The 25,846-nt window shown below is 41.0% G+C and overlaps 1 protein-coding gene across 3 annotated transcripts in view; it reads left to right on the top strand.

The window, feature by feature from the left end:
• kcnab1a (potassium voltage-gated channel subfamily A regulatory beta subunit 1a) overlaps positions 1-25,846 on the top strand; it is a 115,667-nt gene that overhangs the window by 82,043 nt on the left and 7,778 nt on the right. For all 3 annotated transcript variants that reach the window (XM_084351133.1, XM_084351135.1, XM_084351134.1), the window contains exons 3-9: positions 8,261-8,298; positions 16,401-16,480; positions 17,798-17,842; positions 19,660-19,704; positions 20,743-20,786; positions 20,900-20,986; positions 24,451-24,536. In XM_084351133.1, coding sequence (XP_084207259.1) covers positions 8,261-8,298; positions 16,401-16,480; positions 17,798-17,842; positions 19,660-19,704; positions 20,743-20,786; positions 20,900-20,986; positions 24,451-24,536 — 425 coding nt within the window. The remainder of the gene's footprint in view (positions 1-8,260; positions 8,299-16,400; positions 16,481-17,797; positions 17,843-19,659; positions 19,705-20,742; positions 20,787-20,899; positions 20,987-24,450; positions 24,537-25,846) is intronic.

Below are 25,846 nucleotides of genomic sequence, written 5' to 3'. Positions count from 1 at the left end.
CGCCCCGAGAGAAACGCCGTCTCACCAGCACCGGATTCATTTACATAATGGTTTAATCGGCTGAAGACCTCCTTTTCACAGAAATTCAACATTTCTCACTGTTCAGAATTCCCACAGCCTTTCCAATACGAGGGGAGCTGACGTCTGGTTTCCACATCAAAACATTGCATTAAAGAGATACCTTAGTTTGAGTAGTTGTTTATTCAGAATTTCTAAAAATGTCCTTTTGAGTGGTATTATGTTTGCTCACTGGATTACGACTGCACTGAGCACTCAAGACCCGGGGCTGCTTTTAAAACTTTGAAACTGGCAAACTTGGCCAGAGCCCAGAATGTGTTTTAGATGAAATGTCGAAAAGTTATGTAACTATAAAGTAGCAGATTGACCTTGACATGGAGCGACTGGCTGACTCTGAGCTATGAAGAACATGGGTAATGATTGCAACAGCATTTAGGATGAAGATCACTGCTGAAGTGCACATGAGCAAGGCAGGGATGGTGAGTGTTTGACCTTGAATTAAATCCATGTATGCAAGGCAAGTTTAATCTTACGTCATGGTTTTTGTGCACTAAAGAGCCGTTCATTTCTGATTTCTGTTACTACTTATTATATGTAACTCAGTCAGTAGATACAGTTTTTAAGTCAGTCATCAGCTGACTAACCTTTTATATTTGAAGAAATGATCATATCCATACTTATTGCAGTCTCTGTCTATTAACATTTTGCTCTCGATTTAAAATTTTAATTGTGATTGAGCGCAGGATCTTTGTTTCTCTCCAGTCTGTTAAATTGTTCAGCATGCTGGATCATTTTCTAGTTGGCAGAATTTATTCTTCGCTTCATATTTATAACTCATATACACACGTTAAATATGTGTAGCTGAGGAGTTAATAGCTGTATTAATTCCTGACTCACTGCGTGGAGTTTAAAGAAACATTTTCTTACAAATGCTGACTCTTTGTGCTGGGTTCATTTGCTGCTTGCTAATGTCGGGGAGAATCTGAACAGTCAGATGAATTAGTATTCCACACATACTGTTATTATCCCGGGGCCAGGATGGACGGATGGAGGGAGGGAGGGGTGATGAGATGTGAACAGGAAAAATGAAGAGGAAAGATGTGACTCCTGCCTTGACGGTTTTGCCTTTATCCTGACAGTCTCCATCTCTCACACTATCTGTCTTTCTCTATGAACTCTCTCACCCTTGCTAAGTTTTCCTCCTTCCTCTGTGTTTTCTTTCTTTCTTTCTTTCTTTCTTTCTTTCTTTCTTTCTTTCTTTCTTCCTTTCTTCACTGTTCTGTTTGCCTTTCTCTGTCCCTGGTGTTTTGCTCCCAGGGCCCAGCTGTTGGTACAAGCAGCTTATTTGGTTAAAAGAGGTTTCATGAAGGTTAGCCCTGTGCTCGGGCAAGATAAAGATGGCTTTCAAACACACACACACACACACACACACACACACACACACACACACAGACAGACAGTCTGTCGTACAGGTCCAACAAAACCCACATAAAAACGTTGGCAGACATTTGCAGATTATTGTTTTTACATCATACCTAAAGCAACATTATTACAGACCTGGGATTTGTATTTACGACAGTAGTGTTGCGCTAGGAAACGGTGGGGGGCGCCAAATCACACAAAATGCCAAGTTCTACATAATGTTGCTTTAAGCAAATACAAAGGCCTGCTTCTTCACACCTCAACATTTTTTACATTTTTAATTTTATGGTTTAATTTTTATTTCTTATAATATCTCTGTGACATTTCTATTCTAGAAGGAGCAACTGTAACATAACCCAGTTTCCCATCGGGGAATTATAACGTGTTACTGATTCTGAGTCAGTACTGCTTTCTCTCTTTCCTTGCGGCAGGACTGGCATGCGTGCTCTGAAATTGACTGTATTCTTGTTAAAATTCAATCTCCTGTATATTGGTCTAATAGCCAAATTCTGATTGTCATTTCATTATCAGTTATTTCCATTCCACAAACAATAAAAAAAAGCCATTTTCACATTTAAGCAAAACTCAATTTAATATCAGTTCAATATCCATGCATGTGAAAATGTCACCTACTGTGTGACAAGCTTCTCTGTCTTCAAGGTAAAAACCTCTCACCAGTTAATTGAAACTGAATAGATTTATAAAAAAAACTGATTATCCCTGCAGAGGGGCATGGAGAGTGGATTAATTGATAAGTGAAGTGATTGGTGAAGTCACCGATGGCAGCACAGGCAGCCTGCTGCTGCAGATAATTCACTATCTCCTCATTCCCTGAAAACAGACTGACTGCAGGGCGATCTGCGGTGGCTTCACTGTGCTGTCAACACACACACTGGTTCCAACGATGCTAATTGGTTGGGAAAAATGGAATAAACAGTGTTTGAGTGTTTGTGTGTTTGCATGTGCAAACCCATTTTAATTGGTGGAAAACAAAACAATGCATGCAGAGGTTTGTGATCAGCGTTATCAGAACCATCAGCACTAATGTGTGAAGACATTTCCTCACACCACACACATGCCAAACACCATCCAGGTCCATTTTGTCCTGACTTCATGCTGCACTGATGCAATGCTGTTGATTGATGAGTTTTTAAAGTGGTTCTATCAGAAAATCCTGCAGTCCTGCAGTGTAGAGAAGACAACGGCAGGATGGACCTTTGCATGTTGTCAGTAAGTGGACCAACATGTAGTACAGCCTGTTTGGATGTGTTAGAAATGACAAGCTAACGCGCTGCCTACTACATACTCACTCAGTATATACTGCGTACTGCCTACGAAAGGAAAATGATTACGTTAGTAAAGAATGTTCTTACTAGCAGACTGTTCACACATACTCAAGCAATACGTCTTCTATGCATCAGACCACTGTATTGATAACAACATTACCGTCTTCACTATACATTCATGGAACATATTTTTGATTTGCCATCAATTTTCATAAAACTGTCCACGTTTGAAATCTACACAGTTAAAACTATTCAATCAGACAGTCTGCTGTAAGCTGAGGGCGTATACTATAAATGTCAGAATGTCTTGAATACACATAATTCACTTACAATGCAGTTGAAACGCACTACATTAGTCTGTGTGTTAGTATGTGATCGAACACTGCTTTTATCTCTACTTCTTCAGCACCCGCTTTCCTCACATCTGTTTTCTACTTTGTTCCTCATCCTTTAAAATCTTCAGCTGTGTGGTTCAGCAGCCTAATGTCATTACATATCCTCGCTGCACTAAGGGGATCAGACAACCTTCACCATGTGTCCCTGTCTCTCTGCTTCAGCCTCCTTTCACTGTCCACTCCTTTTAACCCTCAATAAAGAAAAGATCCAAGTTGTTTGTAAAGCCTTGACTTTCCTCTCCTCTGTAGCTGAAGTAGAAATCTAGAAGGATCAACCTTGCCTAAGATTTCGAGTTATGCTCGGTTATTTTACCAGTCCAGCTCTAGTGGTTGATCATTTTACGAGTTGTACAACATGCACACAGTATGAACAACTGTAATGCAATTAAATGCAAAAGCCGTGCAACATTTGCCAAATCAATTATGAATTTCAGTTTCTGTTAACACTGTGAAAAATCAAACTTTGAGATCATCTGTGATGCTCTGTTCATTCGCACTCTAACTGCTATTTTGTCAACCTTGCAGAAAAAAACCACAGAAACCTTCTTTTTGTGCTGTGTCGATTTTTAAGTGTTTATATTGTTTTGTCCGCCCCCTGTATGCGGCAGCTGAAAAGAGCAGACAGAAACAGATATAGATATAACAGCACAGACGAAGGCGACTGAAGTCGAATTGTTTAGAAGAAATCAATAGAGCTTGAAGAGGCAGTACAGGAGACGAGGGCATGAAACAGAAGTGAAAATAGGTGCAAAGGGAAAGAAAGAGTTTTTCTTCGTGTTTGTGTGTGTGTGTATATATGCAGTAAGGTGCCATACAGGATCTTTGACATTTAACTCTAACACTGGCAATACCAGTGGGCTCAGATCCTTTCAAAGCAAAAAAGAGCCCTTTTACAAAACTTTATGGCACTTTTCTTCTCCCAAAAAGAGATTTAAATGGATTCCTGGTCAAAAAAACAATTCTAAATACTTTTATTGAAGGATAATGAGGCGTTCTGGTGGTCTATTGTGTAGGACACTTACACTTCTACATGACCAAAACATCCCAGGTTCAATTTCAAAGGTTTCCTCACGATGGAGTCCATTAATAACTGCGGTTTAGATCCTTAAATAGTGCTAAATGTGTCTGTTGGAAGATGATGACGGTGTAGTTTTCCATATTTAACCCAAGTCAAATTATAATTTGGCTTTTTGTGTCTCGTCTGGATAAACCTACTGTAAACTTCTCAGGCATGACAAGCCTGCAGACTTACTGGAGACTTACTTTATTGGAGCTGGAAATTAATCCAACAGAAAAATTATGACTCAGCCTTTCTATCTGTAGGCAGATGAGCCGAAAAATGCTGAAAAGGAGAGTTAGGAGGTCTGTTAAACTGAGACACCAGAGAAAAATATTTCATTTAAATGTGTGCCATCTATCAGGCTGCCAGGCACAGAACTGGATTCAAGAGTGAAGAATCAGGTTCACACAAAGCTGAAAACATAAATGACAACTCTTGCCAAATTTACTACTTGGTAACTCATTAATTTTTCACATCCCTTATTTGCCCCATTTTCTTTCCCTTGTACTCCTTCTGTCCTGTTTTTATGCCTTGTACTGTTGGGCTCATGTCAGTTTGTCTCTTCTCTTTAAACCACCCAATTGAAGTGCTTGACGTGTGAATACAGGGCAGAAATATCACCCTAAATGGCAAAATATGAAATCAAAAAGCACTGCAAGGTTATCACATTTACTCTTGTTTTACAGCATCATCAAATGCCACTGCCAGCACTTTCCACCAGCAGTGGAATAGCTGTTAGCACTCGCAGGGACTTAATTTCCATCAAACAGAAGAAACCTCAGTTGAGCCTATAAGAGCGGTGGCCTTGACATTAGAGCTCCGCTGGGTGTTCGTCTCATGCTGTCAGCCTCCAGCTCAGGAACAAAGCTCAGAGCTGCAAGTGCACGTTGTTAGCTGTGATTACAATTCCACCGCGCTAGAGACGGCTAAGAGGGCCGATTACACACATACACACACAGATGTACACACTCAAGCCTCGATCAGTTTGCAGGTATATTAGATTTGTTTCTCAAATAAGATCTGTACGACAGACATTTGCAAGCGATCAGATCGGATTTTTGTGTCCAGACATCACCAGCCTATCAGCACGGGTTGGAGTGGTAATGAAGTAGGTGTCAGTAACAGAGTAGGTGTCAGTAACTACGTACGCTGATGATGTGGTTTTCCAACACAGAAGAACAGGAAATGGCGATCCATCATCTCACCCTCCAAACAATCACACTGTCATGTCGCAGAGCAGACAATTTATTTCAGCGGGAGATGGTCCACGGACTGTTGTTCCCTGTGTTGTCTTTCATGTCACTCTTGTAGCTGCTCTGATGCAAATCTGTGACTCTGGATTTGATGTCATTGTCCTGTTGTGTTGGGAGTGACACAAAGGACAGTTTGAAATCCCATATGATTTCTCTTGCCCAAAAAAAATCTTGCCCAAATGCCATTGCAGGTGGTATTTCCCCATGGCAATCCAAATTTCAAAGATCCCAATCCAATCGAGCATCTGTGCGATGTGCTGAATCAAGTCCGATCTATAGCGTCCCCACCACGCAACCCACAGGACATAAAGAATCTGCCACTAACGCTTGGTGTCAGACACCAAAGGACACCCCTAGAGGTCCTGTGTCCATGCCTTCATGAATTGGACTTGCTCCAGGACATCCCGAGGGTGCTCGATCAGATTGGGATCTGTGGAATATGGAGGCCAGGGGGGCGCCTTGAACTGCTTGTCACGTTCCTTGGGTCATTCCTGAGAGGTTTTTGCTGCGTTGTGAGTTGTCCTGCTGGGCGTGCCACTGCCATTGGGGAGTGCTATTGCTTGCCTTCAGGGGGTATACTTGTGCAACCCACCCAAACATCATTGAAGACTGTGTCAGTTCCACATGAAGGACAGGACCCAAGATTTTCCCAGCAGAACATTTGAATGCAATGAGATGAGTATTGTCTTTCAATTTACCTGTCAGTGGTTTTAAAAGGCTGATCGGTGTACACAGGCGAGCTTTGCATACATGTGTGGATAGGAAATAACATACAAACATCTTGCATATTTAATAAGAGCAACCTGTACTCACTGTAGCCCCCCTGACAACGCTGAAAAAATTCGATTGCGATTCTGCTGATGAGGCATGTTGAAGTGCAGCTTTGTTAAGTGAAGATCATCATTATGCACCAACAGATCCAGTTCATCCTCAGGGTGTCATCTGTAAGTTAAACCTCAGTGGAGTTGATGGTATTGCAATGTATGGAGTAATGAGCTTCATCGTTCATCCCGTCTGTTGAAATGAGCAGATGGTTAAGGGCTGTTTCATTATCTCCTGTCTCTGAGGTGCATCGGTTGTTTTCTGACAGTCGAGCGGTGGAGGTCGACAGAGTCAGAGGAGGAACAGACTGTTCATTCAGCACTGGGGCACAGGTTGAGTGAGAGACGGACAGAGAGAAGGATTCAACACAGAGATGAAACAGAGCAGAGTGAGCGGCCATTTGGCCTGGAAGGATTTAATAAATAAAAGACGAGTAACCGATATTTGGAACCAGTATACATTTAAAAATAAAAACTTACTGTCAAACTATACTGTAGTAGTTACAGTACATCAAACTAATAGTTACATCTTTGTTAAGAAAGAATTAAATATTTTATAAATTAGTTATTAAGCAACTGTACTTAATAACACTTGCTGTTGCTCTTTGTAAGCGGCGTGCATAAAATCACATTCTTTGGACTGTCACAGAAAATACGACCTGTCCAGTCCAGCAGCACTAAACAACAAAACAAATCGTTCACAGGTTCGTAAAGGCAACACGGAGAGACAAATTCTTCACATCAGACTACAATCTGCTCACATATGGCCAATTAAAAGTGATAAATACATGTGAAGCTCCTTTGACGAAACATTTACCATTTATTTATTAGGGTTATTGTAAAGTGTTACAGAAAAACTTAGATAACAATTTATTTTGTTTTCACGTACAGTTCACTCGGAATCATTCAGTTTGACGACAGACATTTCTAGAACAATGAAAAGATATGTTTATATATATTGACTTCATAATACTATTACAATAATACTGACCTAAAAAAGGAAAAGAGTTTTTATAAGACAGTTAACGTTTGCTTGATGCTAACATGTTGAAATGCTGAAACTGCTGATGTTGCAATGTAAGTGGCAGTCGAAGTACAAAAATTCAAAGAAACTGAATCAGCAGTTTGAGTGAGTTGAAGTATTAATTTCTCATTTTTTCTTTCTTTTTTTAGCCTACTATATTGATATTAGTATCTGCCTTTAATTCCAGTATCTGTCGGACTATAATGCAACTCTCATACTGTACTGTAGGTACATGAGCGACTCATAACATCACTTTTCTTGGAATTTCCCTTTACCTCCGATGACAAATGAAAAATGTGGTGACAATGTCCTTGGTCCTCTCCTGCCAAATTTCAAACGCATTGCCACACAGACCGACTCATATCTTGTCAGGCAGCCCAGATTTTCTTGCAACTCCCAGAACACACATAAGCACTAGACATTTTTGTGATGTAAAAAGGTGTTCCTCGCTCTGTCTGTCTGGCACAGCGGGACAGTTTCAGAGAAAAAAAAACGTTTTGACATAATCTGAATGGGAAACATTTTCTGCCACAACAAAGCTACATGCATAATTCAGTGAGGGAATGCACCGAGGATGTCGTGTCTCCTCTGGTTGGCATGGCTTAGCCGTTTTGTCTTGCTTATCAGCATTGTTTGCATGGCACTCAGAGGCATGTGGTACACACACACACACACACACACACACACACACACACACACACACACACAAACACACAGACATAATCACGCAAGGACAGCGGACACAAGGTCGTCCACATAAGCACCAGTAAAGACTGACAGTGCTCACACTGGTGAGGTGATCCTTCAGTACTAAGCTGATATTTTCCTCTTGGGAACTTGACAGCCTTCCTCGAGTAGTGTCACAGCTCAGGTATTAGTAGTGTTTACTTGAGGATGTCAAACACGAACACACACTCGAACACACTGACATAAAGAGCTGAAGTGTTTTCTAATGATGAAATGTCTCTCTCTTCCCTCCAGGTACATGGGTGACATTTGGGGGACAGATAACAGACGAGGTATGAAACACTTTGATTTATCTTGCATATAGATTCAACTAAATGGACTCTGTGTTTTGTTGTACGGTTTACAATCATGTAATGTGTTCTGTGTGTTCTTTAGACATTTGTAGATTATCACATCTACATTACATCCTTGGAGTGTAATGTTAAAGCTGAGTTTTTGAAGTGACGTAACGCCATACTTAAGTGATATGTGTATCATATCAATATCATTAAGTTATTACGAACTTAACATAATTCAAGTTAACAACCGGCCACTAAAGCGTATAGTCTCAAAAGGTCGACTTTCATCTTGAAATGTCAAGTTTATTCTCGACATTTCGACTTAATTCACAAAATTGTATTTCAACTTTATTCTCGACATTTTTTACTTTTTCCTCTTCTTGAAGTTCATAATGAAAACAAACCCCTCATTTTTTTCTCAACCCCTGGCCTTAATACTCTTCTGTAGTGATGTGTCAAACTGTGTACCGTTCAGGTTCTTTGATTCGGACTGTGCTGTATATGAAACAGTCTTGCCTTACCTGTGGAAGCAGTTGAAATATAAGACCGTGTTTTTCTTGATCTAAACTCACTGATACACGTCAACTCCAACACTTCTGACAGACTCTCCTAAGGGAAATGTCACAGCACTCAAACACTGATGAACAAGTGATACCTTTGAAATGGCACTACAAAAACCCACACCACATTTTGCCAAATCCAAAATGAGTCACCTTTGGAAATGTCCAGCAAAGTGAGCAGCAGTGGGCCGTCAGATTTTCATGCTTCTTTGGGAGTATGTAAACAAGCTGTGAAGTTTGTTTGACTCAACCTGTAGAAATGATCCACCCGTCATTTGAGTCTTTCCATTTCGAGTGGACTTGACTTGACAGAAAATAAACAACTTGAGACTCAACTTGTGGTTGGAAGTTAAAGACCTGTAACTTGACTTGACTTGACTTGCTGTAAGTATTTCACCCGAAGAAATTAAGGAAACCTTTATGAGGGTTTTTGTTTGATTATAGTATTTCAGCGAATCTTAATAAACAAATTCAATTCATCATTATACTTTTTGAACAGGTTGGATAAATCTGTCAATAATATTATTTGACAGGAACTAACACCTTATCCTATCTTCTTTTACCAGATTCTGCAGGTAAGACTGAAGTTTCTTGGATAGGGAAAAAAGTGACTTGACTTGCCTAAGGACTCGACTTGACTTGACACAAACTGTGACTTGATCTGACTTGGGCTGATTGACTTGAGTCACATGTCAGTCCTTTATTTCTATAATGTTACTACTAACAGATTGTTTTTCACTTGCACTATACGCAACCCAAAGATTATTTTTACACTTCAGGTCAATTCTTTTCAATTTTACTTGCACAAGTACAGTGATTGTCTATTAGGTTTGGCCTGCTGCCAAAACTCAGATGACCCACAGTCAATACCCCTGCCTGAATGCATCCCGTGTAGACATACAGATGGAGGACTGACGCTGCTGCTCTGTTATCATGCAGCTCACACTACACCTCCTGTTTAGACACAGTGTTAATATGAAAAACTAAAGCACATTTCTTATGACATGCTTGGAAAACAGAGGCTGTCTTTGGGTTTAAATGACAAAAGATTTTGTGTTTGTTAATTTTCTGTTAAGAGGAGGCACCGACTCTTTTGAAACATCAGAACATTGCATCATGGAAAGGAACAACAAAGTAATTATAAACGCAGCTTTATTTTTTCTCAGTGGTATCACAGTTTACCTTGAGCTCTAATACCTACAAGCTTAATTGGACTGCAGCTTAGTTTTTATTGCCTCCTTGCTATAATGAAAGAGGGTGGATTTAGTTGTTTACATTTTAGTCACAACCTTGACAAAGACTTTGGGTGAGATGATTCAGATCATTTGGACTGACTCACATTTTATGCTACATAATACTGAAAAAGGGCATACTGAGGTTCAACACATTATGTTTACATGTGCGTACTTGAAACCCCTTTACCATGCTCTGATGTTGCTGCTGGGGTCTTGACCGCAGTCGTCACACACACAGATACACACACACATGCACACACTTTAGAGTGACACTTAGGGAGAAGGGAACAGTGCTCACCTCAGGGGACATTAAGCTTATGTAACAGTATTATTTTCCTTACCTTAAGGCTTAGTGCCATCAACTCACATGGTACGCTCAAAGCTTTTACCGTCTTCTGTCCATTATTATGAATGTCCCCAGTTCAATGTCACTGGTATCACTGAGACACTTCGGGCTTTGGATTCGACAGCTGAGATTCAAACGGGCAATGCTGGTTGGCTCACATCAAAACTATTCTAAATATGACATTGTTGACAGAAGATAATGTTTGAGCTCCCAGTAGAGTCACACAATTGGCATTGAAACTAACCAGAGAAGAAGCCAGTGCTGCAGGGCTCTCAGTGGACATACAAACTTAAGCGGTTCCACCACGGCCAACACATGCAACGCTGCTGGGTTAAAATGTCCTCTGCTGTCCTGAGTGCCCCCTGTTCAATGTCATTGTTATCAAAAGCACCCTAAATATACAACATGTCCTCAGCAGAGTTCAGTGTCCCTGCCCTCATTAAGAAATGCACAACAACTCTGGCACACAAACACAGTTACGGCATAACATCTCTGTGAGGGCTGCTCTAATAAGCACAAAGTTGTGCAAACACTGAACACATCTTTTCCCCTAGTTATTTTGTATTTTTTATCAGAAGGCATGTTTGTAAAAAGTGTATTAATTGCAACCAGTGGATTTATGAATATTAAACAGACCCTTAAAATGGAAAGTGTGATATACTACAAAACGTCTGCAGAGAAACTGGAATGAAAAAACAACTTATGAAGGGAAGACTTACACATTTTGGGAAATTATCTTAATCCCATATGCTGAAGGTTAGATGAGAATACCACTCTTGTGTCTCTGTACTAAGTATTGAGCATAATGACTGGAAACAGGGGGAGACAGATAGCCTTACTCTCTTCAAATCTTATTATTTAACACGTCATCTGTACACACACAGAAATGTAAAAAAGATGAGTTGGATGTTAAAGGGGGTTTCATGCTGTAACTTGGCAACCAGTGGCGGGGTGCAGTGACCTTTTAGAGTCTTGATGTCACTGTGATGTTGTCAGACAACCAAGGTCCAGGAAGCTACTAACTTGTTGTTTTTACATTTTTAGTGTGTACAATTAAAGGAGACGTATTATGGTTATTTTCAGGTTCATAATTTTATTTTTTGGAATAGTTTTACATGATTTAATGGTCAGAAACCAGTTTGCTGCAGCACTGAGTCCACTTTCTCTCTAAAACACTCCCGTCTCTTTAAGGCCCCCCGCCCTATTACCTAGTCTGCTCTGATTGGTCAGCTCACACCTGAGCCAGCACCACTCACCCTGTCTTGGGTCGGCTCTGTCCTTTTTTCAGCATCCAGTTAGCTTTGCTTCTACCCTGAATACAAACAACACAGACCACATGCACATGTGTTTGTTGGTGAGCTTTAGAGGTGCCAGTCTGTTGATTTGTAACTGTGGACAGAGTCAGGCTAGCTGTTTCCTTCTACTTCCAATGTTTATGCTAAGCTAAGCTAACCTTCAGGTTCTAGCTTCATGAGTGTGATTGGTACAGTATCCATCTACTCATCTAACTCAAATAAAGTAAATAAAGGCTATTTATATTTATTTCCTCAGACCTTTTCCTTTAACATGCACACCAGCAGATGTGAGAGCTATTAGAATGAATCACCGTCTCACATAATAATAAGCTGTCTGGTCTGCAGTAATAAATGCTAGTGAACTGTGCCTTTTATGAAGCCATTAGTAACAGCTTATAAACCTCTAATAAAGTGCGTCTTATCAAAGTGGTAGCAGGTTGGTTTCACTGCAGTCTTGTCTGGGCAGCAACACATTCCCAGACAGAAAGCTCACAAGAGTGATGGTGGGATGCAAGTTAACATTGCTTATTCATTCCAGAAGGCCAAAAGTGGACCCATAAATCAGAAAGTGAATTTGAAGAAAGCGTCTCTTGTCGATGTTAACTTTGATGTAGGGAGTGTGGTTGCGAGGATGCAGTGTAGTCATAAAATCATCTCAAGGCTGTGTGGGTAGTATGTGGGAAGCTACCACGGCCTTGAATCTGGGGTTGTGAGAGAGAAAATGTTTCTTCTTATTATGTCTGTTCTATGTATGGAAATCAAAATCTCCTGCACCATTTGTGCCCCAGAGGGAAAAAAAACACAAAGAAAGATGCCTGAAGCTCAGCCACCCATGTATTCCTGCAACTCTTCAGTGACTCAGTGTTTCTGTAAAGGTGAGAGTAGAAGCGCATGTGTATATGATTGTGTGTTACAGACAGATCGTCTCTGCAGTTTGTATTCACTTTTAAAAAAATTATCACATCATTTGAAGGCCATTAGTCACATTCAGTTCATCTGAAGTGGCCAGAAGTCAGAAATAGTCTGCTTCGTCATCGTAACAAACTTTCTGACCTTGTGAATGTCACTTTGATCACTCGGTGACAGTGACTGGCCTTTTAGTATCTTATGAGACTCATTGTGAGTGAGCAATCACCAAAGGCCAAACAGTCGCCCTTTAAAAACTGACTCGATCACCCTCGTCTCGGATCTCTTCATCTGTAGTCTATAAGTAAAGCTGTCTTCAGCATATTCCTGCAAAAAGTCTATTACCTACTGTGTTTGTTCTTTAATTCCCACTATTTTTCACTGAACCGAGCACTTTCTTACTTTTTCTATCCACATCCAACTTTGTCTTTATCCTCCATCTATTCTCCTACCTCTGCAAAAAATCTCTCATCCCACTCTTCCTTCACTATATTAAAAATCACCCTCCAGTGCCCCCAGCCGAGATTGTTTCCCCTCCGCACTCAACAGAGACCAGTTAGAGAAAGAACATGCTGTTCATTTTCTGTCATCCCTCTTTTCCCAAATCTTTCTCTCCTCAACTGACCCCTACTTTCTTTAACCTCCATTATCCAGCCCTGTCTTTTCATTCTGCTCTGTTTGGTTTAATGACCGTCCATCCAGAGCTCGGAGACTGAATGAGCCATTTTGAAATGTGGCCACTGTTCTCTCTGTCCTTTACTTCGCTATCTCACTGTCTATTCAACCTTCTTTGAAAGCAGTGGATTTGCATCTGATAATGATGCAGGTCTTAAACATGAATGAGTTCTGAAATATGCTGCAGATAGAAGTGGTTATACTTAGCTGAACAAATATTAAACTCTCATTACTTTTCTTTCCGAGGCAAAGGCAACAGACCTGCATTGTGTTTGTTGTGTTCAGTGATACACTGATCCAATATGGTACAGATCCTAACATGTAGTTACAACTCAGTTTTAAATGTACAACAAAGAGCACTGGTATAAGATATTGGCAGGTATCCTGAGTTAAGTTATCTCTGTCATGTCTTCCCATTTCTCCTTTGGCTTTGGATCTGTGTGTCCAGTTTATGAGTTGTGTTTCCTGCCACTCTCAACATCTTGCCAAAACAATTATATCATTTGGTAACTTTGGGAAAATAGCACAAGTCTGATTTAGTTTTTTTGCGATCAGACCCTGGAAACTGTCTTGCCGGTCACTCAAAGGTCCTGTAATTGATGGTGAGGGTTTAGAGTTAAAAGAAACCAATGGGAACAGTTGAAAAGAGACAGGACGTGCACCCTCCTCCCTTCTACTGCAATGAAACAGCATGCGAAATCCTCCTTTGCCACTGAATGTGAAGATAGGTGGTTTTAAATCGCTTCATATCACAATAGCTTAATACAAACATGTTTAAAAGTTTAAAATTGATTTTAAATGTCCTATTTGTAATGTCCAGCTCTCATTCCCCGGACTGGGAATGAGACTCAAAAATCAATTTTTCTTACAAATAGGACATTTAAAATGTCACTGATCATGTTCAGATTTGGCTCCGAGCTACGCAATAGGCTTCGAGCTCAGATGGGAACTATCTTCTGCTGCAATCACATTTTAAATCAATTTTTAACACCCATTTTTATTGACCTGTCATCCCTTTATTCTTTTACTTCTTTTATTATCACTTACTCTTTCTGTATTTTATTTCATTATTACATCACTTCTCTCTGCCCTTGTTTCCTCGCATTAATATAAATCCTTGTTGTACGTGGTTTATTGTCTTGCTTTTTTCCTTTAAGAGTCATGCTTTTACTTTGTCCATCTTTAAATACACTAATTAAATAGAGTTTATTATTGTTGTGTCATTATCACACATCGGCTTGGACTGCTACCCAGTTTGTGCAGGTTGCACTGAGAAGGTTGAGGAAGGTTGAGACAGATTCTCAGAGGAGAGATTATCTAATTCTTTGAGAAGCAACACCTCCGCTGTCTGCCACCAGTGAAACACACACACACATGGAGTGCTCACACTGCAGGCGTATACACAAGGGCAGACAAACAGATTGCATGCACACATGTAAACACAAACACACAAGCACCATGTGCACACTTCTGTCCCCACATGCTCACAAAACCAACTCATGCACAACACATTACTCCACAGGGACTTGATGGCAAATTCACTTAAAGTCCCCATGTAATAAAACTCACCACGAGGAAATTAGATCTCGGTCTGATGATTTATGGTCACCATGTCTGCAAAAATATGAAAAAATATCTGCACATATGCCACACACACACACACACACACACACACACTTAAGTAAAGCATGAGCACTTAATAACTAAACAGGAATGAGTTGACACTACTGTACATCATAGAGGATATTTCACAGATAATAATCACACTATGATCCCAATAAACCGTGTACATCAACAGACTCACAGACACACAGGCTCTGTTGGGGCAGGCGAGTTCAGTGTGGCAACTCGAGTGCACTGCAGCATACTCGCACACGACATGGAGTGTAGTACTGCAGCATATATACAGTATCTAACTCGTCCTTTACTATAGGGCGCTGTTTTTAAGCCTCGATGCTCGGCTCACTCTCTGCCACGGCTGCTGCAGTGCTGTTCAGGTAGCATTTCATAAGCCGCCCCAGCATACACTTCAGCGATCTAAGGGTGGGGTTAAGCTGGATCAAAAGGAGTTCGTAGGACGTTTGGTCTGACCACGATGGAAATCAAAATTGTGCATAGGTTTTCTGACTGGCTACACTGGAAGGCGGATTGAAAAGCTGAGGGCCATAGAGAGGGCAGAGGCGCAATTGTGCTATATATGTTGTCCATAAGGGCGCACATTTTTAGATAGTCTCTCCTGGAAGTCATCCATCGTGTTGCACTCAGTCGTTCAAATGAAAAGTGACAGAAATAGTTGCGAGAACTAGCAGCGAGAACTCACAGTGAGAAGTAGGCGTAAATGTTATATCGCAGGTTAACGTTATACAACGCACCTAATCCATGACTGTCCGACAAGCAGCTCTGACGGACCGTCTTGAGGAGAAGTTATTACAGTCGCTCCTCAGTCCCTGTTGTGCTGACTCGCGTATCCTTTTGGGGCCTGGAGGTCAGAGCCCAGAAGTCAAATATCAACTTGGTGCATATTGGGCCTTCACATAATAATCCATTCCACATGAGCTGGCAGACTGAAATAGTGCTATATACTGAATAATACAGTCAAAGTTATTTATTTAATAAATCAATTATTTGTGTTCAGTGGAAAGTTTTGTTAGTGTGCTTTCCAAAAAGAGAAACTAACCAACCTTCGAAATATAACAGCTGGTAATTCCAGAGTTACTTTAAAAGCTTTCTTAGAGAGTTTGGACCTTATTCTGGTGTCGTCTGTTGTGTTTGCTGTGTTGATTTAAGTCACTGTCTTGATTGCCTGACTTAGTTAAACAGCTCTGAGGAAGGCCTCGGGTCGAAACGCATGGGCACTTATATTTTAATAAAATATGAAGCTGTGGTACTTTCATGGCTGTGTACCACCTTTTTCTACTTCGATGAAACAGTCTTTGTTTCTTGAACACTGTTGCTGTGGAAACAAGTCCTTAAAAAGATATACAAAAGATAATACACATTGTGCACACTGGCCTTACTGTACCATCTGTGTGTGTGTGTGTGTGTGTGTGTGTGTGTGTGTGTCCTGACCTCTTGCCAGATTGCAGAGCAGCTAATGACCATCGCCTACGAGAGTGGAGTCAACCTGTTCGACACAGCTGAGGTCTACGCCGGTGGCAGGTGGGTGTCATACGAACCTCTCAGTTCAGCTGAGCTCATAACAACCATTCATGTTTTAGTGTGATCAGGTGCAGACATCTGGCCCCACTGTGGCTCCAGGAAGTGTTTTTACTTACTAAGGTTTCCTACATATAATTAATTCCACTCCTTTAGTGAAGGGGTAAACAATCAGCAGGTCTGGAATGATAATTCATGACCACTCATCGCCACACTAGACTTCTACTTTTTCACAGCAGTTCTTTTAAAACCTTTTCTAACCTATATGAGACTGGATGGGTAACATTTACTTCCGCTTAAAGGAAATATCTGCTGTAAATGTGAGGCTGGAATTCTTGTTATTGTGGCTCGTTGCTTGAAGTAACCTGAGCCTGCGCCTTTGGATAATGTTAAAAGATGAAGAGACGTGTAAAGTATGAATATTCTTGGTTTACATTATAGGATTATAGGAATGTTTGGATATTTGTGTCAGACTAAAATGCATTACAGCTCTGAAAAGGCTTGCAGCCATCACTGTAAACTAATCCGCCAAATTAAACAGTCTGATGTCTGAGTCTGATGTAAACACCCTTCTAGCCTGTGTCAGCTTCATCAGGACAAGTGAGAAGATTTTCTTTATTATCTCAGCGTTCGGCAAGTCACAGCAGAGTGACAATAGACCATATTCCCACAGCGGCCATTTATCTTCTATGTCACACTCAGTGAGTGGGAAGTTCAGATGTTATCCTGCTGTGCTCCAGGTTGGAAGTTGTATAAACACAGGGAATCTGACAAATGGTTATCATCTCCCAACTTCCTGCAACTGAAAAAATGACTGAATAAATGTTCACTATTCATTTTCTCTTCAGTTGCTGATCAATCAGGAAGTGGTGAAATGATAACAGTTTGTCATTTTCCCTACGTTTCCCTGCGACTTGCGACCTGGAACACAGCAGTCCGTGCTACCAAACCTGAGCGTGGCGTCAGAGGAAAATTGCTGGCGTGTGAATATGCCTCGTCTCAGTGGGGTTTGACCTTTCTCCTATTAAAACAATCCATACGGCCCACTAAGGAGTGATTTCCTGTAGCTGCATTGTAAAAAAAAGAAAAGAAACAACAACCCAAAAATAAAAATTCTGTCAGACATTAGCTTCTTTCACTATACGATGGTTAAGAGTAATTTAAGACTTTTTAAATACACCATTTAGCCGTCCATTCATGAACAAACAGGTTTGCCATGTTTTTACTGCACAGGGGGGCTGTTTAATTTTGTGACAATGAGTTGCGGTGTTTATGAACTCAACTATTTAATAACTCCGCCTCATTTATATTGCCTCGCAGGGCGGAAATCATTCTCGGAAACATCATCAAGAAGAAATGCTGGAGGTAATGGCGACATGAACGTGTCTGATGGCTTCATCACTTTCGTGTGAGAGCGAAAGCTGGAGAAGGACGACGTGTGTGCATGTCCCAAGAGGCAGGAAGTGTGTGTGTTTGAGGCCTGTATGAAGGAAAGACAAATAGGAGAGGAGCGAGACATGTTTTTCCCAATGGTGTGGGCAAACGCATGTGTTAGTGTTGCAAGTATGCGTAAGAGACAGACATGTTTGATGTTTAAGTAATGCTGAGTTTGCAGTTTGAAGTAGTTTGCATATTTCTGCATACATACGCGCACGCACACACGCACACACGGGCAAACAGACATATTGCATCAAAGCATGAAACAGTTACCCTGTTTGCCTTCAGCCATTTTCACTTTCCACACATTTCAAATATTCCCTTGATGGAGTTATTTAAACATGCTCATTTTTGTATTATTGATAAACTCTGTAGGAATCAGGGAGGAGAAAGTTACAGTAACATCAAAGGAAGAAACTAATGGAGCCTTACAGCAAAATCAGCCTCTCTATGTCAGTACGAAGCAGCTCTAATGTTGCACGTTCTTGCACCGTTCTGGCTTGCAATGTTTATTTGCGGGGACATTTGTGTTGTCAAGGCTCAAAAAAGGAGGAAAAAGATGCAGAGTTTGGGTGAGAGCCTTCTCTCTGATGTCTATCACAAGGATGAAAAATCTTTATGAGAACGACTGGCAGCGAGTGGATCTAAAGAATTTAGATCAGGCGTGCATGATAATAGCGGCACATCATTGGTACTTGCTGATAAAGGCTTAAAAATGAAGCATCAGCATCGACCCGACATGGACATTTCTGCTGATATAACAGGCTTTAATTATGGGCGTGCAACACAAACCCGCTGAATGTTGATACTTATTGTTTATGTGAGCAGGTGGTGAGGGAAATATGTGCATATATTGGTACTGCCATCAGCCAAAATGAGTTGCGAGATATCGGATATCAGCAAAAATCCATTATTGTGCATCCCTACTCCTGATTAGAACACATGTGATTTTATCCGCTGACTGTCAACACCAGCTGACCCAGATTAGAACAGACCCATAAGTCGTCATGCTCGTCTCGTATTCATGATCAGCTCAGGGGTCGCAACGTGTGTCTCCGCCTTTAGTGACATGTGCTGATCTGACTACTTTACACCAGTAGGCGGTTTGATGCTGGTGCAGTAAAGACACACTGATCCTGGCATTTCAGTCTCTGAGTGTCATCATGTGTTTACAGAGAGGATGAGAGAACAGGATGTACTGAGGGATGATGATCCACTTTTTACTACACGGAAACTTCCACGTTCAATGAGCAGCTCTGTTACCGTCACTTGATGGAAAATAAGGCGTCGAGCTTATCCTTTAATACAAAGTAAACAGATTGTAGGCAAACCTCATATGGTGTATCTGGAGAGGAAACATTTAATGATTTAACAGAGCACCAGGCACGTAATAACAGGGTGTCACCCAAATCTCTTAAGCAGCATGTGGGTGGCATATTCACACCTGTTGTATGTGTCACCGATTAGTCCAACAGTTTGAGGATAAGAGGACATTAAACCGCTTTAGACTGAAAATGAATGCACCTCAGTGACGTGAGAAGAGCTGATTATGGCTTTAACTGCAGAGAGAGCAGATTTAGGGATAACAACATCTGTGATGGGATCATATGTGGTGGAAAGAAAAGTTGTGATGGACCTGTACGTCTGGATAAGAGAATACAATGAGCAAGTGCAATGCATTATGTGTCGCTCACTCTGCTGCATCTGTCTTCTGACTTTCTGCTTCTGTCTCTGCACTTTCTCAGGCGATCCAGCTTGGTCATTACTACTAAACTCTACTGGGGAGGAAAGTAAGTAAGAAACTTTATAAACTTTTATTGTGAAAAGTACAGTAGTGTACTTTACCAAAGTAAAAGTACTGCTACTTTTCAAAAACAGTTACTCAAGTAGGATTAAAGGTGTGTCCTTTACTTAGACCTGAAGAAGACAACCTGTGGTGAAATCATCATATCAGTCACGTCCACATTTGTGTGCATAACGTCGGTCTCATCAGCCCATCTGATCACGTTTAAGTTAATTAGTTAAGCTTCATTTATTTAGGAGGTCTCATTGCGGTCAAACAGGCAGTCGGGGTGGCCTTTTTTCTCTGTGACTGCCTGTGCAACGTCATGCCACATACAGTAACATCCACTTCCTCTGCCGAAACTGGAGAGAGAGAGAGAGAGAGAGAGGTGGGATAAAGAAATCGCTTTTATAGCACACACACACGCACACACACACATGGACTGTTACGAACAGGCTGTCACACTCCTTGGCAGAGACTGTCCAACTGTGTCTGGAGATAAGGATGAAGGTATTCTCTCTGTTCCTGAGCATCCCTTCTTCCTGGGAGGAAGGTTTAGTCCTCCACCTCTCTCCTCCAGAGTTCGGATGCATAATGATGCTGAACAGTTGAAAGCGCACTGACCCATTTTAATAAAAAAAGCCTGATATGCACATTCTCATGTCTTGTCCTCCAGCCAGGGTCAGAAGGTGTTTTAAAGCAACTTTGACGCTGCTTGCTGAGCAAGATGGCACATTTTTAAAAAGTTATTTTAAAGTCATATACTTAAAAGTGCCAGGAAGTCCAGATAATACCGAAGTTTAGTGCACATTACTGCAATTAAAGGCTGCCCATCGTCCATGAAACACAGCAACAATCGAACATTTTGTATAAACACTGTATATTCATTCTGTATTGTGAGTTACATTACACACAAGATTGCATTTTTCTCATTTTCCTTTTTGAAGACCCAAACATGAATTTGTGCCTTAAAAGTGTGAAAATATATAAAATAAAAAACGCCTTGACAGTGCAACTCAACATTGGCTTGTGTTTGTATCATCAGAGCAGAGACGGAGAGAGGACTGTCAAGGAAACACATAATTGAAGGTAAGACAAGTTGAACTTTGGTCTTTTTCACTTACTGTACATTAAACCTTCAAATTGTGTTTATACAATCACGGTCCACCATCTCAACCCTCACACCTCTCTGTATCTCCCAGGTCTAAAAGGCTCTCTACAAAGGATGCAGTTGGAGTATGTAGATGTAGTTTTTGCCAATCGCCCTGACAGCAATACTCCCATGGAGGGTGAGTCAGCCAAACAGCTTTGTACTTGAGTAACCAATCAACTTGTATGAGTTGCTTCTCTGTCACTCGTCCTGAGGCCAAAGTGAGTTTATGATGTTGGATGACGATGTTGATTCATGTTCGGGGATATTGCGTTTGCTGTTTTGCAGCAGGATGAGTTCACAGTTTTTAATCAAGTATTTGAGTGAACAGCGACTTGTGTTGTGATGTTTCAGAATGTGTTTGCTCAAGTGTGTTAAACTTTTAATTAATTCTCTGACTTCCCAACTGGTCAAGGCAGCTGGAACTGGATACAACTTTTTTCGTCTTTTTTTTTACTTTAAGATTTATGTGTTTTTTGTTTGGGGACTGCAGAGAGAGGTTTTTTATCCGGTGCTAGAGGGCAACTGTGTACTTGCAAGCGAAATTACAGATTTGGAAAATAACAAAATAATAAATGCGACCGCAACGTTTGAATTTTTCATCATCTTTACACAGAAGATATTTCAGGATAACCGGCGATGTTAGAGCTGCCGTACTAGAGCTCTTAGTCCAAGTGAGGCAGACAACCCTCCATAATTCATCATCATCTCTTGTTGAAATGCAAATAAGTAGTGTATTGGTTCCTCATTAGTCATCATTAACAAATTGTGTACTATTGCAGTCTACAGATAAAGCCAATTAACTGTGGGTTTTCTCTCGTCACCTTATTAATTAGTGCTCACAACTAACCAATAAAGACATTGGCTGTTAATAATTACCTGCTTTGCTCAGAATTCCTACTGTCTTAAGTGGGACTTTTCAAATCTTTCAAACTAGGCTTAACAAGACTTTTTAATTAACCTTAATTGACACAAAACTAGAGGCTACTGCAACGACGGGGACAGTAATGATGAGAACTTTCGTTTCAATATTGGAGATTTTGATTACTGACGTGAAAGCAGGGTTTATTAAACAACACTGAGGGATATCGCCGGGTTTTATTTACGTCTTGTGCAATTGTGGAAGCTCTGTCAGTGAACCAGTGAAGGATATCCTATATCACACACACACACACAAAGACCTTGATTTCACACTTTTTCTAGCTGTTGCCTCGTTATAGATTCCCTCTGTCCTTGAAACTCAGCGTACTGTCTACTACCATCTGCACCCACTGTTCATTTCCTTTTCAATTCCTTCAGCTGTTAGATCTGTTGCTCTTCCTTCCTCTGACTTGTTTTTCACTCCCTCCTCTTCTCCCTCTTGTTGTATTGGCCGGAAATGTGAGCCAAGTAGCATTTAAATGTGAGTGCAGTGTGGCACAATCACAGCGTGCCGCCGGAGACAGAGCGAGCCGGAAGGCAGGAGGGCAGGCCGAGGGATGGAGGGGAGGACGGGAGAAACAAGATAGACACATAGAAACATAGATACTGTGTTATTTCACTTGACAGGATGGTAATTAGTTCAGCATCTGTGTTTAATATTGTTAATTGAGTCTTACCAAATTTAAAAGGAAAACAAAAAAACCTGCCCTCTCAACACTTTTGGTCTTCTTCATTAAACGTTCTTCTGCAGATCTCTTCTCTTTCCTTCGATTCTGCTGCTATACTTTCTTATTTTCAGTCAATGTTTCTTTCCTCGTAGCTTCTTACCCCTCACATCCTGTTGTAGCTCCAAGAAGCAGTTATACAGATTGAAATACAAGGGTCCTGCCACAGTGAAGGATTGCAGTATAATTGGAGTGAGCACGGGGCGATGATGAATAACCTTAATGACAGTCTTAATCTGAGTTTTTGTTGGCCTTGACTGCTGTTGGCTCGCGCAGTCAGCAGTGTTGGCGCTAATTGCATCATTAAAAATGCAGCAGCTTGAACGTGATCTGAGGGGATTTAGTATGTGAGCTTGTTAGTTTGTCCCCAGAGTTGTTAGCGGTGGGTGATGAGCCGTCAGCAGGTAAGAGACACTCAAGGAGGTGTTTGGAGGCTTTTTAACTTCATCAAGGCTTCACAAAACTGGAACAAAATAAAGTTTGTGTACTCTCAAGGCTGCCAATTTTGCTTTTTAATTGTCTTAATGTCTCTTGCTTCTTGACTCCTGAGTGCTTTGGCAAAACCATTCATAAAAACCTGTCTTGTCTTTGTTTCTGTTTCATGTTTCCTTCCTGTGTGACTGTTTGTTTTCTGGGTTTTATCCATCTCTTTCTTTTTTTGGCACTGTCTTTTCCGGTGGCTTGGCTATTGTTGATTCAGGATACATTGCCAGCCTCCCGGCAAGTCACTTCAAACTTGTGCCTGGTATTTTTTATGCTCATTTTTTGTTCGGGAAAAAAAGAAAACAAACAAAAAACAGCTTCTCAGTCACTTTCTGTTTCAGTTGCAGCTCGGTTTTCTGTTTGTGGATAACTTGCACACATCAGAAACCATTATTCTTATTTTGAAGATTTCTTGTGGTTGCTTCAAAGGTCGAACAATATGCAAATTTCCAGTTCAAACTTTTATTTTGGGTTTCTACTATGAAATGTTTACATGATTTAATGTTCAAAAAACAAATTTTTCTTCTCATACTGTCCATTGCTGCAGCACCTCTCTCTTCACCCGACACTTTCACTGTATTTATATAGTACCAAGCCCAGGAGCTTCTTGTAACATATGAACAGAATTTTTGTTTAAAATGTTCAAAACATGAACTAACTTCATCAACTGAGTGTGAAAAATCAGCAGTGTTGATGCATGTATTATGCTGCAAAGATGTCTAACGATGTTAGCATGCTAACCAGCTAGCCCCGGCCTGTACCGTCTCATAATAACACATTGCACCACTCTGTATTGAACTGATCCATCAGCTAATTAGCTAATGGTAGCTAACTACGGCCAAGAATAGCTAGAAAAGAGCAGCAGTTTCTTGCTCTGGTGATATGCTACCCCTTTGTTTTTGGAGCTACCTTTGAATTCTGGCCATATTCTACAAATTACACCTTTAAATGAATATAAACACAGTTATACCATCTCCCGTCCGAGTAAGACTGATGTGCCTCTGTGACATTTTTCGAATACTAATTAATTGTAATTCAGGACCACACAAAGTCGTCTCTCCGATGTCCATTCTCGCTCATTAAGCTTTAACAAGTTCATTAAAGCCAATATTGAATGCTTTACCTCTACTGAGTGAATTATAGATTTCATTTGTCCGTTAAACTTTACGATTGACAATCACAACTGTTTCAAGACAGGAGTGAAACATGCAGAGAAATATTCTTTCTTACAGCAAGGTTTTTGCTGCATGTCTCCTCAGAGTCTCATGAACACCCCCTTTAAGCCCCCAGCAGGGACTGACGGATGTGTTTTGTTAGTTTAGAGGGCAGAACTGAGTGTGGAAAATATACTGGTGAGAGGAGCACTGCAGGAAATAGGTTATAGTCTGTTAGTAGCACTGAATGTACAGGGTGGACTCAATAAGTTGTTCCCTGTCGATCCAGCTGACTGATAATCTCTGCTGTATCTCTACAGAGATTGTTCGGGCCATGACCTATGTGATCAACCAGGGCATGGCGATGTACTGGGGGACGTCTCGGTGGACGGCCATGGAGATCATGGTAAGCAGCGAGGAGAGAGTGTCAGTTCTGTGTCAGATTCTCATTTTGAAGTAAAGAATTAAAATATTCAAGGGGATCGTTTACAACTTATTTACACCTGGTATTAAAATGGGAGATCTGAGATGTAGTTAAGTAGCATAAAATGGAAATGCACAAAGTAAATGACCCTAATGCAAAGTTTATGTTTGTTATGCACTTGTATATGTTCTCATGGTTTTTTACTTCCTGTAAAAACGGAAGTTTAGTTTGAAAGGACTCTGTATGCATGTAACTGACTGAAGTCAGCAGGGTTGTAAAAAATAAAAAGTACTTAAAGTCATACTTGAGTAAAAGTAAAGATATCATGTTCAAATATGACTTTGGTCAAAGTGAAAGTCACACATACTGACAGCACCTGAGTAAAAATGGAAATACGAAAAAGGAAATGTGATGAAAATGGAAAACCGTGCTGTCTAAAGGTTTGAGGAATAACAGGTGTCTAGGAAGTGTTCCCACTGAGGCACAGCGGCGATCTCCAGCTTTGTTTCCACTTCCTGTCAGAATCGATGCACCTCCCAACTCAACTCTCGCTACAGTAATGAATACATTCAGGGTGTGTGCAGCCAGAGCGGAGAGTTATGAAATGAACACATCGCTAAAGTGACATTCAAGGACCTAACACTCATTCTCTCTCTCTCTGGTGTCTTTAACGCCCTCCCTCCCCCCTTCTAAGAGCGGCGCGATGTGTTGACATCCTCTCTCTGTGATCACGGTGAAAGGGAGCAGATATCTTTGTAGAACACAAGCCCACATGAAAGCTGTGTAATTTAGATAGCATCAATAATGAAGAGGAGGGGGTGGAGGGGGTAAACACGGCTGCTCGGTGTACGTGACGAGGCAGCAGTACAGTACACACACACACACACACGCAGGCTGGAGGCAGAAGTCATGGGCTGCAGCACAAAAGGGTAATTTGTAAGTTGAGTGATGGCACCAACATTATCCTTACGTTACGCTGGATAGATTCCCCCTCCTACTGCTTTCCAGTGCTGACATGTGTTCCCCAGCAGGAGACCTGTAAAATAAAAGAGCAGGGAGTGTTTAAAGAAGCATCAAGCCCGACGTGTGTGTGTGTGAGTGTGTATTTTCCTCTGGCATGAAGGACACATGGGAATCCAGATAAGACGGTATATAAGGAAATTTGAATATGATGCCTCGGAGAGATGTGATATGGAATATTGATTGGGTGCCTTACTTTGAGCCCCACATTTGAATTTGTGCCACGCTCCCACAAGCTGATTAACACCCTCGCTCTCCCGTCTCTTACCCGA

Source organism: Pagrus pagrus (genome assembly GCF_965226575.1).
Source record: "Pagrus pagrus genome assembly, chromosome: 4".
NCBI lineage: Eukaryota > Metazoa > Chordata > Actinopteri > Spariformes > Sparidae > Pagrus > Pagrus pagrus.
The sequence above is the reverse complement of the archived record's forward strand: the minus strand, read 5'-3'. Positions and strand labels throughout refer to the sequence as shown.